This window comes from Oncorhynchus clarkii, chromosome 25 (assembly GCF_045791955.1).
Source record: "Oncorhynchus clarkii lewisi isolate Uvic-CL-2024 chromosome 25, UVic_Ocla_1.0, whole genome shotgun sequence".
In the NCBI taxonomy this organism is placed as follows: Eukaryota; Metazoa; Chordata; class Actinopteri; order Salmoniformes; family Salmonidae; genus Oncorhynchus; species Oncorhynchus clarkii.
In genome coordinates this window covers 6,666,550-6,682,826 of record NC_092171.1, presented here as the reverse complement: position 1 = coordinate 6,682,826, position 16,277 = coordinate 6,666,550, and the positions used below count along the sequence as shown (strand labels likewise).

Here is a 16,277-nt window from a genome sequence, read left to right as displayed (position 1 = left end):
TTTGGTTTAGACAGGCTTGTGTAGTGTTGCAGGAGATTGCGTTTTTAAGTCTACTGGGAGATGAACAGTGCTTGGTGGAGGCTGCTGCTGTTTCTCCAGACGGTGAAAACAAAAGAAAGTTGCCTTCGAAATGACTACTGCACTTGCGCTCTACTATTCTTTCAAAGAATTGGAAGTAGAAGTTTTAAAGGGGGCTGAACTTCATGATTGTGACTGAAATTTGGGTTTTGTCTCGTGTGTTTTTTCAAACCAGAGTATGTGAGCGGAGTGTGTCCAATTTGACTGGAGCGCCTAGTGAGTTTTCCAAAGGCTGGAGCATTGGCCTTCTCGCCCGCTCCAGTAGCGCTCACTTCACAAGCTCGGCATGCCCGGCCCAGCGTGCATTTCCTTTAGCTACAGTCATGGAGTTTGCTAAATATTTAAGATCACCAAGACCTGCTCAGTTAATCTGTACCATTGTTGCGGAGTTGTCATAATGCCGCAGCAAATGTACATTATCCCAGGGGTGTTGGCAGACACAATGTAAGTAACTTAATTTATGTCCCTCCCTAACTTCCCTGAATGCCTCTGATTCTACAGCTATTTTATGCAGTAATCATGTGCTTATGAACCAATGTTATATTGTTAGCACTGACGCAGTGTGCCCTGGGAGGAAGTTGACAAAGAGGCAAGTCAAAGGAACTTTAATCGCTTTTATTAGGAATTCTGTATTGTAAAAAGTGAATATTTTTCATACCGTGAGGTACCGGATCCGGCCAAATGGGGTCTGGAACGAAAGTCTGAAACAGGAGAGGTGTCAGGTCCTGTTCCGGCGGGATCTGGCTCAAATTAAGCACAGGTAAAGATGAGATTAAATAGAAAATTGTCTGAATGGTGTGAACATAATCACTTGTGAATGATGCATAGTTCATGCATTTTTCTTTGCAACATTTTCAAATGATGTGCCGATATGTTTTGCATCACAACTAAAGTGGCCAAATAACTCAATGTAGCCTATAGGCCCAAGACTCCTGGAACGTGGTTGGAAAGCCCATAGCCTACAGCAGGGTTCCCCAAACTACACATTTTGTTTTTTTCCCTAGCACCACACAGCGGATTCAAATAATCAATCCTTGATGAATTGGTTATTTGAATCTGCTGTGTAGTGCTAAGGCAAAACAAAGTTCACCCAGGGTGGGCCCCATGGCTGAGTTTGGGAAATCCTGGCCTACAAAGCCTAGTGAAACGTGTTCTTATAAGCCCAGTCATTGTTAAATTGCGTGTGAGAACAGTGTTTTACTTGCCACTTTAAAAGATGATCTCATGCCTCTATTTATTGTTCAATTCTTAAATGAAGCACATCCGCTTTACAAACTGTGTAGCCTACCTGGCATTTAAACAAAGTAACTGCACGGAACCTCCATTCGCTATTCCAGTGCAGGCTATGGGATTATATAAACCAAAAATTGCGGGCCATTCTAAACTAGAATTAACACGTTAGCAGGCGATGTAAAGACCAGATTAAATTGGGAATACTGCGTGAGAATATTATCAAGTGCTTGTCAAATTGTGAATGAGACTGAAGTGTGTGCAGCCTGCGCAAGAAACGGAGCAGAGCGCTTCGTTTTTTTCTCTCAAATCATTGTTCGTTGCATCAGCCTATGGATGTATGGATGGATGGATGGATGCAACGAACAATATATATATATATAGGCTATGATGCAACGAACAATATATATATATATATATATATATAGGCTATGATGCAACGAACAATATATATATATATATATATATATATATATATATAGGCTATGATGCAACAAACAATATATATATATATATATATATATATATATTGTTCGTTGCATCATAGCCTATATATATATATTGTTCGTTGCATATGGAGGCTGCTGCTGTTTCATATATATTTTATATATATTTTTTGTTTTTGCAATATTCTAATGTTTTTCACAACTAACGGTGCATTAATAACTGTACAATAGCATATAGGAGGACCTGTTTCTTTGTTAACCCGCATGAGCCACTCAAATCAAAAACAGCTATGTTAAATTGTGTTGTTCTTACTATAACATACAAAATACCATGGTATTTATTCGCAAAGCTTGCCTGCTAATTGAACTAGTGTAGCCCACAGAGATGCTAAACGTGTTTGTCACCAGTTGACAAAATGTCATGGCCGCCACAGCCCTGGTTGTGCTGCACACCAGATACTTAATGGTTTTCTGATCCAGGCCCTGTGACTAACTAAGCGATTTATTTACATTTTATTTCACCTTTATTTAACTAGGCAAGTCAGTTAAGAACAAATTCTTATTTTCAATGACGGCCTAGGAACAGTGGGTGCCTGTTGAAGATTTGTACCTTGTCAGCTCGGGGATTTGAACTTGCAACCTTCCGGTTACTAGTCCAACGCTCTAACCACTAGGCTACCCTGCCGCCCCAGATGCATGTCTGTGTTCCCAGTCATGTGAAATCTATAGTTCAGGGCCTAGTTAATTTATTTGAATCGACTGATTTCCTTATGAACTGTGACTCTGTAAAATCTTTGAAATTGTTGCATGTTTGTTTTTTGTTCAGTGTAGATACTTTTTGGGTGTTCAACTTTTAACATGTAATTTTCACATCCTCCCCCGCTCTCTCCCTGGCGAGTTCTTGATACGTCTTGGCACGGTGGCGGGTAATCACTTTTCTCCAGATGTTAGTTTAGGAGGAAAACTAAGGGAGGAGAGTATGATGAGAACAACAGCTGGCTGTATTCAGGCACCCGCACCCCCACCCCCTTGTTGCTCAACGTGAAGTCATCAGTCTTTTACCACACCCTTTACCGTTCCTCTACTTTATTTCCCCTTTCATTCCTCACCCCTTACATTCTCTGCCTCATGGCCGTGCCGACCAGTCTCTTGAGTCGTTTGGAAAGCAACCTGACCTGCTCCCAGCCTCTCCCCTCTTGTTATGACTGGCAGCTTAGACCAGTGAAGAAAAACAGAGGAAACAGCATGTCAGGCCACTGGGGATTGTTCTCCCTACATTCCCTGTGTCTCGCTCTCCCCTCTCCTCTATGGTACAAAAGCAGGGGCCCCTGCCAGACTTGAGCCAACATTTTTGCGTCGGCACGGCAGATGCCTCGTGTGACCTCATCCGTAGGGCTGTCAGGTAGGCAGAGGGACAACCTCTTTGCTTCCCCCACCACCACCACCCTTCCCCTCTGATAGCTATTACTGCTCCACTGATTTCACAAACAGGTCTTATTGATTGACTCTGATTCCTGTGGATAGAGCAGTTTTATTGAGTGGCTTTCGCTGATAGACTATGTGTGACGGTAAAGGGGGAAACCTTCACTCCTCGTCCTCAAGGCTTGTAATCCAGGCCACATTTCTCCCAGGAATTGGGCAGCCCATTGCCTCTCCGAGATTTCCCCCACACTCTGCATCTCCTGTCCTGAATGTTTGAGGTAGACAGGAGGGTGAGGAGTGCCCACTCAAGAGCGTGTATTGTAACGGCACTACGGTCACAAGGACATCAAACATGTAGTCCCTTCAGCCTGGCACATGAAACATTCATTCAGGAAACTGAGTGCTTTCTTAGTCGACCCACTGCTAGATAGTAGCAGCCAGTAGACACCCACTTTCTGTAGCTTTAGTGTGACCAAGTTCCAACTCACAAATCACTCCATACAACCAGTGTTATAGTACTAAGTCATATTTATAATAGCCTTGTTAGGTTGACTAATGCAGTGGCGTACATGTATCCGTTTCCTTGTGGCCATTAGGGCATTTTTAGTAACAGCCTGCTGTGGTATGACGAAAGCTGTGCCAGCAGGATTCCTGAGGTGTGCCCGCCCTCCCAGAGTTTTACATTCTGTTTGCCTCTGCTCCCGGCGCACACACACACACTAGGCATACTTCGTTTTCCTCTCTGCCACACATGCACACACCCCCCTCCCAAGCAGGATCTGTATACCCTTGCCTCTGCTGCCCTCTATTTTCCTTTGCGACCCTCAAAACAGCACCTCCACCTGCAATGCTATGCAGAGATGGATAGATGAGGATGGTGACACCCCTGCCCCGGTAGCCTTTTTAACTCTCCCAACCTTCAGATCAATCATCCGTTGGCTCTTTCCTGTCCCTGTCTGCCTGCAACTCTCACACCCCCCTCCCAACTACCAACTACACACGCCTAAAACCAGCCAGGCCCCCCCTGAAAGGGAAAACGACTTTCTAACGCTCATTATGTCGCCCTGCATTTTAAAAGGTTAACCGCGTCAGCAAGCATTCAGGTGTGCTGCGAGGGGAAACCACCCAATGGTTATTCAATCTCACGCTCCAACATCTGTCCGCTCTCCAGTTTGCACATTAAACAGAACATTGTAGCAGTGTTCTAAATGCGTTACCGGGCAACTCACAGTAGGCCTTTATGTTTGGGACAGAGGGTAGAGTAAAGACTTAGTGACCTTGCAGACACCTGAGGCGGAGACTTTTGTCGGTCTCAACACTGACTCAGGTCTCTAACCATGGTCAGATTCTACCGCCAGTCTTGCTCTGTGTAAAGGCTTTTGAACTATTTTTCTCTCAAAGAGAATCAGAAGAGCCATCTTGATTCATGCCACGTTTTTGTCACCGAAAACCACATGTGCAACTGAACACACTCAACCTCGCCATGACTGCTTCTCAGTTTTTGGAGGGAGGGCTCATTTAGTTTTGTCTTAAAATCACCATTGGCTCAGATCCAAACAGGCTGACACAGTTTGAGGCCAAAAAAGGAGCAGAGAAAGAAAACACGCTGTCTCGTTCCTGGGACTCATTTATGAAAATTCTTCCGGACTGGAGAAGCTGTGTAGAAGGTCAGCGGGGGTCACAATTTGATTTAATCTGTGATGGTAAAAAGGGAAAGGAGGCAGACGACGGAGAATCTTAACAGAATGGGTAGATAAAGACGTCCACGCTACTGCAACCACCTCTGATTGGCAACTAAAAATGGGCAAACTGGGCCCCTCTGACTGGGCACTGTGGTGATTTCTAACAGCTATTTAGCAGTGATTTGAGGTCATTTCCAGGTTGAAGGGTTAGCGTTAGCCATTCTCTGTGAACGTGTCTAATTAGGCCAGCAGGCCTGGTGTAGAAAATGTGAAGTGGCCTCTCGCTCCCCAACTCTGAGGTTGTTGAAATGGGCTCGGATCCTTCTAGGCTCAATGTGGTTCTTGTGCCTTTTTTATGCTTTCAGTGGCCTAGAATATTCCTGGTTAGCGCTAGCTGCTCCCTCTTATGTTTTAGTAATATACAGTATAGAGGGGTGGGAATGATATACTGTGTGGTCGGGAAAGTATTTGGACCCCTTCACTTTTCAACTTGTTACAGCCTTATTCTAAAATTAATTACATTTGTTTTTCCCCCCTCATCAATCTACATCCGATACCCCATAAGGGCGAAGCAAAAACAGTTTATTTTTATTTTGGGGGGGGGGGGGGGATGTATCAAATAAAACGATTATCACATTTACTTAAGTATGCTGACCCTTTACTCAGTACTTTGTTGAAGCACATTTTGGCAGTGATTACAGCTTCTCGTCTTCTTGGAAATGACGCTACAAGTTTGGCACACCTGTAGTTGGAGTTTCTCCCATCCCCTGCTGATCCTCTCACGCTCAGTCAGGTCTCCCCAAAGATGTTCAATCGGGTTCAAGTCCGGGCTCTGGCTGGGCCACTCAAGGACAGTGTGCTTAGACTCGCTGTCCTGTTGGAAGGTGAACCTTCGCCCCACCTCCGGAAGGTGAACCTCCTGAGCGCTCTGGAGCAGGTTTTCAGCAAGGATCTCTATGTACTTTTCTCCTTTCATATTTCCCCCGATCCTGACTAGTCTCCCTCTCCCTGACACTGAAATGCATAGGGGTGGTGCCAGTTTTCCTCCAGACGTGACGCTTGGCATTCAGGCAAAATGGTTCAATCTTGGTTTCATCAGACCAGAGAATCTTGTTTCTTATGGTTTGAGAGTCCTTTAGGTGACTTCTGGCAAACTCCTCCAATTGGCCTGTCGTGACTTACTGAGGAGTGGCTTCTGTCTGGCAACTCTACCATAAAGGCCTGATTGGTGGAGTGCTGCAGAGATGGTTGTCCTTCTGGAAGGCTCTCCCATCTCCACAGATGAATTCTGGTGCTCTGTCAGTCACCATCGGGTTCTTGGTCACACCTCCCTGACCAGGCCCTCCTCCCCCACATGCGTAGTTTGGCCGGGCGGACAGATTTGGGAGTCTTGGTGGTTCCAAGTTTCTTCCATTTAAGAATGAAGGCCACTGTGTTCTTGGGGACCTTCAATGTTGCAGACAGTTATTGGTACCCTTCACCAAATCTGTGCCTCGACTCAATCCTGTGTCGGCGCTCTACTGACAATTTATTCAACCTCATGGCTGGGTTTTTGCTCTAACATGCACTGTCAACTGTTGGACCTTATATAGTCAGGTGTGCCTTTCCAAATCATGTCCAAGCAATTGAATTTACCACAGGTGGACTCCAAGTTGTAGAAACATCTCTGGAAACCGGATGCACCAGAGCTCAATTTCGAGTTTTATAGCAGTGTCTGAATTGTTATGTAAATAAGGCATTTCAGTTTTGTATTTGTAATGAAACTCTTAACCTGTTTTTTACTTTGTCATTGTGTAGATTGAGGATATTTTTTATCCATTTTAAAATAAGGCTGTAACGTAACAAAACATGTGAAGTGAAGAGGTCTGAATACTTTCCAAATGCACTGTAGGCCTATTCACCAATTGATTACATTTACTCTTTATTTAATTAGGGAAGTCAATTAAGAACATTCTTATTTACTATGACGGCCTAGGAACAGTGGGTTAACTACCTTGTTCTACCCCTGAACGACAGATTTTTACCTTGTCGGCTCGGGGATTCGATCTAGCAACCTTTCGGTTACTGGCCCAACGCTCTAACCACGAGGCTACCTGCCGCACCTTATACATGGTACTCGTCATGTTATTTGTCCACCTTCCATGAAAATGTGCCTGTTGGCGAAAAGCTGTTGCATTGTCACATTTTCTCATTTATGAACTCCAGTTCCCTTTTCTGACGTGTAAAAGTATAATCAGATATTGTACAAATTCTATTTATATACAGCAGTTCAATCTGACATCAGCACTATGGCTTTCCAGGACTGAATTGGTACTCTGACACTCCCAGTTCACCACTCTGCTGTCAGAGCGAGTGGAAGAGAACGAGGCAGAAAGGGAGAAAGACTTCCTTTCCTTGTTAATTGCCACCAGTACAGCCAACGACTATTGCGGACCGTAGCGCACAACCTTGTGTGTAGTCTGAAACCACGGTCTCCTCTGCCCCCCAGTCTTCCCCTCTCTGGGGAGGTCTTTACTTTGAGCCTTGCTATCTGCTGCATTTTTTGTCTCCCCACCTTAGCCTGATTTTCATCCGGCTATTTACTCCAAAGAAAAGCGTGTGATATTGAATCGTGCGCCAACATGTCAGTCAGGCCTCCGTCTTTATTGCTCTGCCGTTAACAGCCTTGTCCTCCTTTTATCAAGTCTGAACAACCCGGCCAAAACGTAATCCTGTCATGACAATGGAGCTCTCGGGTCTGCTTTCTGAGAAGTAGAGGCCTTAACGGGTCAAAGTTGGACCTGTTCCAAAAGGGACATGGGGCTATCCCACCCGGACCCAATATGCGTAAATACTATTTTTTTTTTTTTTTTAAATAGACCTGTTCCAAACGGACCAGAGGACAACTAGACCGGTTCCGTATAGACCTGGTTGTATTCAGACCCGATCCAAGTGAGGGAAGCAGCAGAAATGCGTGTTTAAGCTACTTTATTAACCGGAGCCGATAAAGCCTGTGGGAGGGAGGTGGAGAAGTGACGCTCTAGCAGGGGTTGTCTGTGGGCTAGTGTGAGCAAGTGACATGGTGAAGGAGAGACGGCAACCAACCAAGCCGGCTCACGCTATAGTAGATTAATAGCTCGTTTATCATCCAATATGAGTACGTAGTATCGGTCTTGACTGCGTCAAACCTGGAGACGCTAGCTAGGCTACTCAAGGCATGCACTTTCTCGTCCTACACTAAAATTGTATTTAACTAGGCAAGTCGGTTAAGAACAAGTTCTTAATTACAATGACGGCCTAGGAACAGTGGGTTAAACTGTCTTGTTCATGGGCAGAAGGACAGAGTTTTGACCTCAGCGGCTCAGGGATTCGATCCACCAACCTTTCAGTTACTGGCCCAACGCTCTAACCACTAGGCTACCTGCTGCCAAACAACTCCATTCATATTTTAAGGAGCAGCCTACCTGTTGTCTCTTGGTCATTGTAACCTATCCTCCTTTTTCATTTTAACTCCTTCTTCCATTGATTTGATATCTTAACTTTGGCCACACATGGAGTCTCCAATTGTAGCCTATTGCCACTTTGTCTTATGATTGGCCAACAAGCTACACACCCCACTCTCGTGAAAGCAAGCGCAGAAGCATAACTTATACAATTTCTCTACTGCAGCAGTCATCTGAAATGTTCCTTTCGGACAAATCCGTTAATTCTACATAACCATGACAATCATATCAGATCCGACCCAGACCCGTGACATTTAGTTCTGGATCCGGACCATCTTGTGTCTGAGCTCGGGTCTCGAGTATTCCGGTACAGGTGCATCCATGAAGCACTTATCTTTCTAAAGCGTAGAGCAGATGTGAAGTCTGGGGGGGGGGGGCTTTCCTGTCTGCAGCCTTAGATATCTTGTCTGTCTAATGAAATCACACTGGTCCTACTTTTATTACGCTCCACTACCTGGAAAATCACCGCATTTTCATGGTTATGAAGGGTTTAGTCACTTCAGGGGGGAAATGGCAGGCTCAGGAAGGGAGGGGGGGGGCGTGCTAACTTAATTGCTCCACATGAATAATTTCACTTGACTAATTTGGGTGATAATGACAGAGGCAGCGCTTTTGTATTTATTTATCCAAACATTAATTGACAGCACTGACATTAACTGGGCTGTTATTGCGCATTTGAGTGCGCACGAGAACCCCAAAAAATACAGTAATTATCTTGCTGATAGGGTGGTGGTTTATGCGTACGTTTTCCCTGCCTAATGTCTGTCAGCGATTTTAGCAAAGCGTGAGATGCAGCAACGTGACAATGGTGTTGAAGCTCATCTGTGCCTTCCACCCCCATGCAACTTGTGCTTATGGAGAACGAACTGGGGCGTATTCACCAGGAAGCAAACGAAACGGGAAGGGGACCTGCCTGAGTTTGTCCAATAACTAGTTTTCATTGCAAACCAGTGTTCCGTTTACAGATTGCTACAGAGTGCACTAATGATTTTGTGACCCAAGTGGTTTTTCTGTCCCCATGTCCCTCTTGCAATAGTGGCACAGTGAAGTGACTTGTCACTTGAAATGACTCTATTTGTTTGTTCCAGGCGGAAGGAGAGGATAATCTGAAGAAGATGCAGCTGATGGAGCTGGCCATTCTCAACGGGACGTACCGTGACACCAACATCAAGACACGTAAGCGTGACAACCACATTCACTAAAGGTCCTGTTTTGATCCACATTGACTAACGTGACACGCAAAGTTGATCATAATCAATCTTTTATTGACGTGTAAGAATCTCTTAATGACCACGGTGAAGAAGAAACGTAACATGCTCATGATATACTGTGTGTCTCTACTAGGTTCACGCATGTCGTCATTGCAGTGTCGTGGGTCTTGACCAAATTTCTTTTGTAGACTGCACTTTTCCTCTGAAGTGTTGTCCAACCAGTGTCTACCTACCTCACAAACCACCTGTATCGAAGTTGAGCAGTGTCCCCTCCCTCTCGCCGCTCCCCCCTCTGTGCTCCTTTCCCTCCCTCCCAATATGGATGCAATCACAATTTGTTGCAATCTCGAGGTGGTTTCTATATGCCTTCAGCGCATCGCAGAAATCCCTCAGTCATCTCTGCATGATGAAGTTCACGCGTCTGTTACAGTTTTGATTTCCAATCACCAGTGTTACTTTCTGTGGAGTTCATCCCACCCAGTGCTCTTGCAGTTTCTGTACTTTCATGCCTGTGATTTTAAATAAATGCATTGCAATGTTTTTATTTATTTTTTTACATTGGGGGGGGGTGGGGGGTGACTGCTTTCAATTGACCATTTACTGTTTACATTATCATTTGTTACTGAATGATATTAGTAATGGCGATAAATGTATTTGTTTTGCACTTTTGGTCAGTCCAAAAGGCTTGGAAGTGTTGAAAAATAGTTTCATATATTTTATTTATTTATTTATTTATTTGACTTGGCATTTGACATTGGTTTGTAAAACTAATGTCTGGACCAGTGGCTGTCAACACAACGGAGATAACCAGACTAGTGCTACTTAGTGTGAATTAGCCTAGACAGCCACCAAATCACGTGCCAAAGAGCTACATGTAAAACATTGATTCAGTTGCCCCGGCCGTCAGTGATTTAACTGTTGTGTGGTACGACGTTGGAACATATGCAAAGCCATTTGGACAATCTTTTATTGGTTTTGTCGGCCAACCAAAATGGTCTCAGGGTCATGTAGAGGAGTGGAGTGAATCTGAACTGTACTTATATATTCAGTATTGGCCAATATCAACTAGTCGGTCCCACTCAAGGCCTCATAGGCCCAGAGCCGTCCAATAGTCTCAATTGTCTTTTCTGGGGATTGACCTAATCCTATTGGTCCATATCAGAAACTGGCACTCCTAGTCTCCTCTGTGGCCAGTGGCTTAATTTCTGTTGCTTTGTGTGTTTGTTTTGATCACTTGTACATTAATTTGTGCTTGTCATGGTGATTGGTATGCTTAATATGCTCTGTGCATTGGGGTAATGGCATCATTTTAGCAACGTATCTTTTTTTATTTTGGGATGGGTTTCTTATTTTCTTTACTTAATTTTTGGTGTGCTGGTTCACCTTGATCATTGCATGGACTAATTTTCCTTTTTTTCCATCCCTCCCCTCCTTTCCCCCCCTACCCCCCTTTCCTGCTGTTTTATATTTTCCAATCTGCTTCTCGACCTGTGATTTTGGTCACCCACACCACATCTTTACCCCCTTGTCTTGTATCTCTGTCTCCATCTTTCTGTCTTTCACTCTTTTTGCTTATGGCAGACCCCCTTGCGTTCTCTCTTGCAGCGGCGGCAGCCGCCGCTCAGGGCCCCCGCCTAATACAGGCACCCCAGGGGCATATGATGGCCCCCCATCAGCAAATGAGGCCCCCCACACCGGGAGGCACCCCCATCATGAACATCATCCGACAACCCCAAATGCAGGGCATGTTGCACAATGGCACCCCCACCCTGGTGCCTCCCTCACCGGACGGCGGCATCATCTACGCCTCCCCATACGACTACCCGTACGCCCTGGCGCCCACCTCCCTGCTGGAGTACCCTATCGACCACAGTGGGGTTCTAGGTAAGCGACCCTGGGGCCTGGGCGGCGGCCCCTTTAGCCCTGGACAGGAAGGCAGCTTGTTTTACCCTGGGTTTTTGGACGCGGCTTCGATGAGCCACAATCAGGACTTAAAAGGTAAATATGTCGTATCCAGCTGAAAGAAAATAGGGTTGTTATTGATGTGACCTTATGACCTAATGGCTGTACATGGCTAATAAAGGGCAAAGGGGACAGGGATTTTTTTTCTTCCAGGTAGAAATTTTTTCATATCTCCCCACCAAATCCTTTTCCTGGCTCAAGTTTTGTTGCCTTGTCTGAGAATACACCACACACACACACACACTCTCTCTTTCTGACAGGGACATGCATGATTGCACACACCCGCGTTCTTGCCTTTTTATGCACTCGCAAGAGGCAGATTCAGTCTGGCGGTGGCTCCCCCTGGATTTCAACAGCTTTTGAAATAATTCTGTTTTTCCCCAGCTAACTCTGCAACTCTGGCCTTGATGCCAGTAGAAAGTCCCCTTTGTCCCGGCGGGGAAGTTCATTAAATTTACTGTTCTCATTTTTCCATTTGTCTCAGTTTTCACCTTCTTGAACTTCAACTTCGTACAAGCCACAGATATTCCCCAGTCATTACGTCAGCTGTGGGAATTACATTCTGTAGGTGCGGGTGTGTATGCAATATGCTGCCAAAGAAACATTTTCAACAAAATAGACGATAATGACTAACATTTGTAACTAACCGCCTTGATTCGGTCTTATGTAGCCATTTTTTTTACTTTTTATTTTATTTTTTACATTGGATAAAAGTAGACTCAGAGCTAGAACATTGTATATCATACGTTGAAGAACAATTAGAAAGTAATTCTGCTTTGAAAGTTGATTAACTTGTAATCCCACCTTTTGAGAAAATGGTCCTTGAATATTTTGGTATACCTACCGGAGAGCTCTTTGTCTACACCCATTCAGTGTTGCCTTAGCCCCACACATCTCTTTTAGGGATTTACATGAGGCATTAGCTGAACAGAGTGATTTAGTTTAGTAAACAACCAAAGATTTCAAGACAGTGATGAAAGTAGTAGCCTACAATAAGGGAAAACTGCAGGTAGAAATACACTAACTAGTCCTTGGCCTATATACTAATCTGACTTTGGTGCAGGTAATGTTCTTCACATTGCCATGTGTGGTAAACACACACTATATCAATGTTGATTTTGTCACATGCACAGTATACAGGTGTAAACATTAGTGAAATGGTTACAAGTAACAATATAAAAAAATAGACAAACGGGATACCTAGTCAGTTGTACAACTGAATGCCTTCAACTGAAATGTCTTCCGCATTTAACCCAGCCTATCTGAATCGGAGGTGCTGCCTTAATCGACAAAGGATTCAGATACAAAATATTTTTAATTGTTAGATTAGTCTAAATTGATGGGTCATGTGAAGAAAATGCTATGACCAACCCCCAGCTACATCTCGCTAAGTAAATGGGTCACTATTGTCTAGACATGTTCATTAAGTACAATTGGTGGCCGTAATCACCCCCAGACACACCTGGCTAACTTGATGGGTCATGTAATGCACACATCTGGCGAAGTGTGTATCTATCTCTATCTCTATCTCTATCCAATGAACAGCTATAATCCCAACTCAAACTACCAACCAATACAAACATTATCATAGCTGTAGTATGAATCTACAGGTAGCTAACCAGGTTTGATGTTAGCTAGCTAACATTAGGCTATAACTAAGAATGCACATGGATTTCTGATTAGAATAATATTACTACACAGGTCACATTTTTCAATAAATGACTTTCAGACCAAATTAGAAACTTATCAGAATCTAGCTAGACTCTTACCCGTATACATGGATGAACGCTTCACTGCAGACGAACCATTTAACTTGTTTCTAGCTGTTTGGCCAGTGTTGTCCAGTCACTCCAGTTCACACTGACCGTGGCATGTGCAGGAAGTAGCTAATAATTTTTTACAACTAATCTGTCGATAGCGCCTGCTAAATTCAGGGCATCAAAGTTGAGAAGTAGCAACTTTTGTAGTTATCGATGGCTAACGTTGTACATTTCAAAAAGGGCAGAGTAGAAAGTACTATCAACACATACCGAGCTGCTCATGTTATAAACCGAAGTATGTTACATGACAGAACAATCCAAACTCATCTCCCGGCATATTCAGCCCATCTCTAGCGGGAAGGTTCCTGTCTTTTTCCGTGTCTAAACCAACCGGGCTCGTAATTTAACAATTTAAAAACATTTTTTTAGATCGTTTTTTTTTAAGGCACGTGAAAGTTCACATTCCCCAGAATGCATTTCTGCCCAAACATGTATTTTAGTTGATGTTAAAATGCCTCTCCTGTGAAGTAGTGACGTGCGACATACGCCTAGTTTCCGGAAGTCATATTTTTATGGAGGCTGTTAAACTCTTAATTCGTCCAAATAATGAGTGTGCCACAGCATACCTCATTGAGTTTCGACAGAGGACTTTCCTGTTTGTGTCGCTGCCTTAATTCATTAATCTAAGACGTCGGTGGAGGTGCTATTTGATTTAGGATTTCAGGACCCCCTTTAGGTATCAATTTAATTATTTGATAAAATATTGATTTTGGCCTTTACTACTAAAGTCCATAGAAATGCATTGAATAACACTTTCATAAATGGTAAAAAAGGAGAGTCCAAAATGTATAATAAATTGTCTGCCCTAAATCGACAAGATGTGTTTAAAAAATCAAATAAAAAAATATCTTCATACTTCCATTAATTTAAAAAACGGGTACCGGTTAACTTCAGACGAGTCCCGTGACAATTGTGGAGGTCGTAAAGCAAAATGTATAATCTCTCCCCTTTCCATAGTGATCATAATAGTCAAACCACTCGGAAGCTACAGACGTGTGTAAGAACACTTATTTTCGGGATGTCTCATGGTCTGACACACACCTTTTCCAGCTCTGCCACCTTTCACCACAGATGCGGAAGTGCGACACTGGCTGATGCGGAAGTGCGACCTATTTAATGCCGAAAACGATATATTTCGCTTCAACTGACTGATTTTGTTGGATTTTTAATGCATCTTAAATTCGACTATAAGGGGTAAATTATATGTTGATCCTGACATCACAAGACTGCTATGTTAGCTGACCTGTGTCGGTGCGTGTGAGAGGGATGTCTCTGGGAGCTGTTGTGTAGGACAGAGCCTACTGGCTTTTTTCTCTTTAACTTGGAGGGCACAGCAGCTTAGTGTGTTTTTATTTACTTGCCGTATTGATCGGTGCCTTCAAAGGAGACCCATTGGAACACCACCAATTCTCTCTACAAGCGCTGCTCAGGCCTTAGCGTTAGGAAACCTCAGAACATCTGGTGCTACAGATTGGAATGTGGGCGGGCTGGCATAGCCATCAACCATCCCTGTGAACCATTGCCGTTTTCCTACCTGCCAGGGCTGTTTGGCTGTTTTCAAATGTGATGTAACCATCACTGGCCCATTCCAGCATCGAAACATCCCCAAGCCTTCTGATCCTAGAGATAACATTCTGAGTTAAGTCTCCTTTAGTGTTCATTTGATGACTGCAGCTAAGAGCGTTTAGTAGTATGCGATTTGACTGGGTGCCCAGGTGGTTGTCATGGTGACCCATTCTGTGGGGACGTCCACCATTTAGCCAATGAAGGCCTCTGTCACAAATCTCTTTAAACACTCTCTGGGTAATGAAGAGCAGAGAAATATGGCCACCCCAGCATCACGCGGTTTCTCTCTCGCCCCTGAAATCTGGGAGGCCATCCTTCCCCAGCTCAAACTAAATCAGAAATATTGACAGTCAGATAAAAGCCCAAGAAATATGACCCCTGAGTCCTGAAATTGTGTTTTGCTGACTGCACCTCGCTCTAGCTAGGCTTTTAGAGCAACTTAAGGATTTACCTTTCACACACAAAATGATCTCTAAGCACGGTCACAGTTCCTATGCAACCATACAACAACCTTACTGAGACGTATAGTATTTTACTGTATTTCCATGCATGATATCCAGACCAACCATGCACTAGGATAATTGAAAGGTCTGTCTTCATTTGTGACGTGAGAGAGCCAGGTAGTGTCTAGCACTATCCAGTTAGGATCTGAGCTGCTTTGGATTTTCACACCTGACAAAAATCACTCAATTTTTCTCAATCCACCTCCTGGGCCATGTTTATCTTCTAGATAGCCTTAGTCCCCTGTCCCCCTGCCTGCCGGTTTCAAAGAATCCTCTAACACTGTGTGCTATGGAATTGTATTACTTAAGTTGTACTTTTATAGATATCAAGTTAAAGCAAATGTATTTTTTTATACATGTCTGTATATTTTATATATATGTATATGTGTTACTGTAAGACTTGTTTTCCCTTCCTGAAGTGAATGGTTTCTAACCTTGTGGACCTGTTGCAATCTAGGTGCAATGGCTACTAAAGTGAGACGGCATGACTCGCGGGTCCGTCCTTACCAAAGGATTGTGACCGCAGACAGAGGTTAGTTTAGTCTCTAAGATACTTAACTTTGACTGTTGATTGCATTGCCGTAAATTTGAGTTGATTTTTTTTTTTTTCACCATGTTCCTTTCTACACACGTACACACACACACACCACCTAAATGGTTGACTGTGGTATGCACATTGTTTACATAGTTATATGGAGTACTGTGAGAACGATTTCAATGCTCAGGCAAAAGCGATCTTGATTGCTTTGGTTTACATGAACTGTGACCCTTGGTGACAGAACAGGTAGTACACGGTAGTTCAAGCTACATTTTCTTAACATTCCTCTGAGATTAGATCCTAAAATAGGTCAGACTTGTTCCATACATAACAATTT

At 43.7% G+C, this 16,277-nt stretch overlaps 1 protein-coding gene across 5 annotated transcripts in view; it reads left to right on the top strand.

Annotated features, from left to right (window-relative positions):
* The window catches only part of LOC139383358 (protein quaking-A), an 84,907-nt gene that overhangs the window by 64,392 nt on the left and 4,238 nt on the right, over positions 1 to 16,277 (top strand). Inside the window, exons 5-7 of one of the 5 annotated variants that reach the window (XM_071127864.1) lie at positions 9,429 to 9,516; positions 11,133 to 11,549; positions 15,860 to 15,934. In XM_071127864.1, the coding sequence (XP_070983965.1) occupies positions 9,429 to 9,516; positions 11,133 to 11,549; positions 15,860 to 15,934 (580 nt within the window). Of the gene's footprint in view, positions 1 to 9,428; positions 9,517 to 11,132; positions 11,550 to 15,859; positions 15,940 to 16,277 lie in introns of those variants that run through there. The other 4 variants (XM_071127869.1, XM_071127867.1, XM_071127868.1 and 1 more) reach the window with 4 other exon arrangements.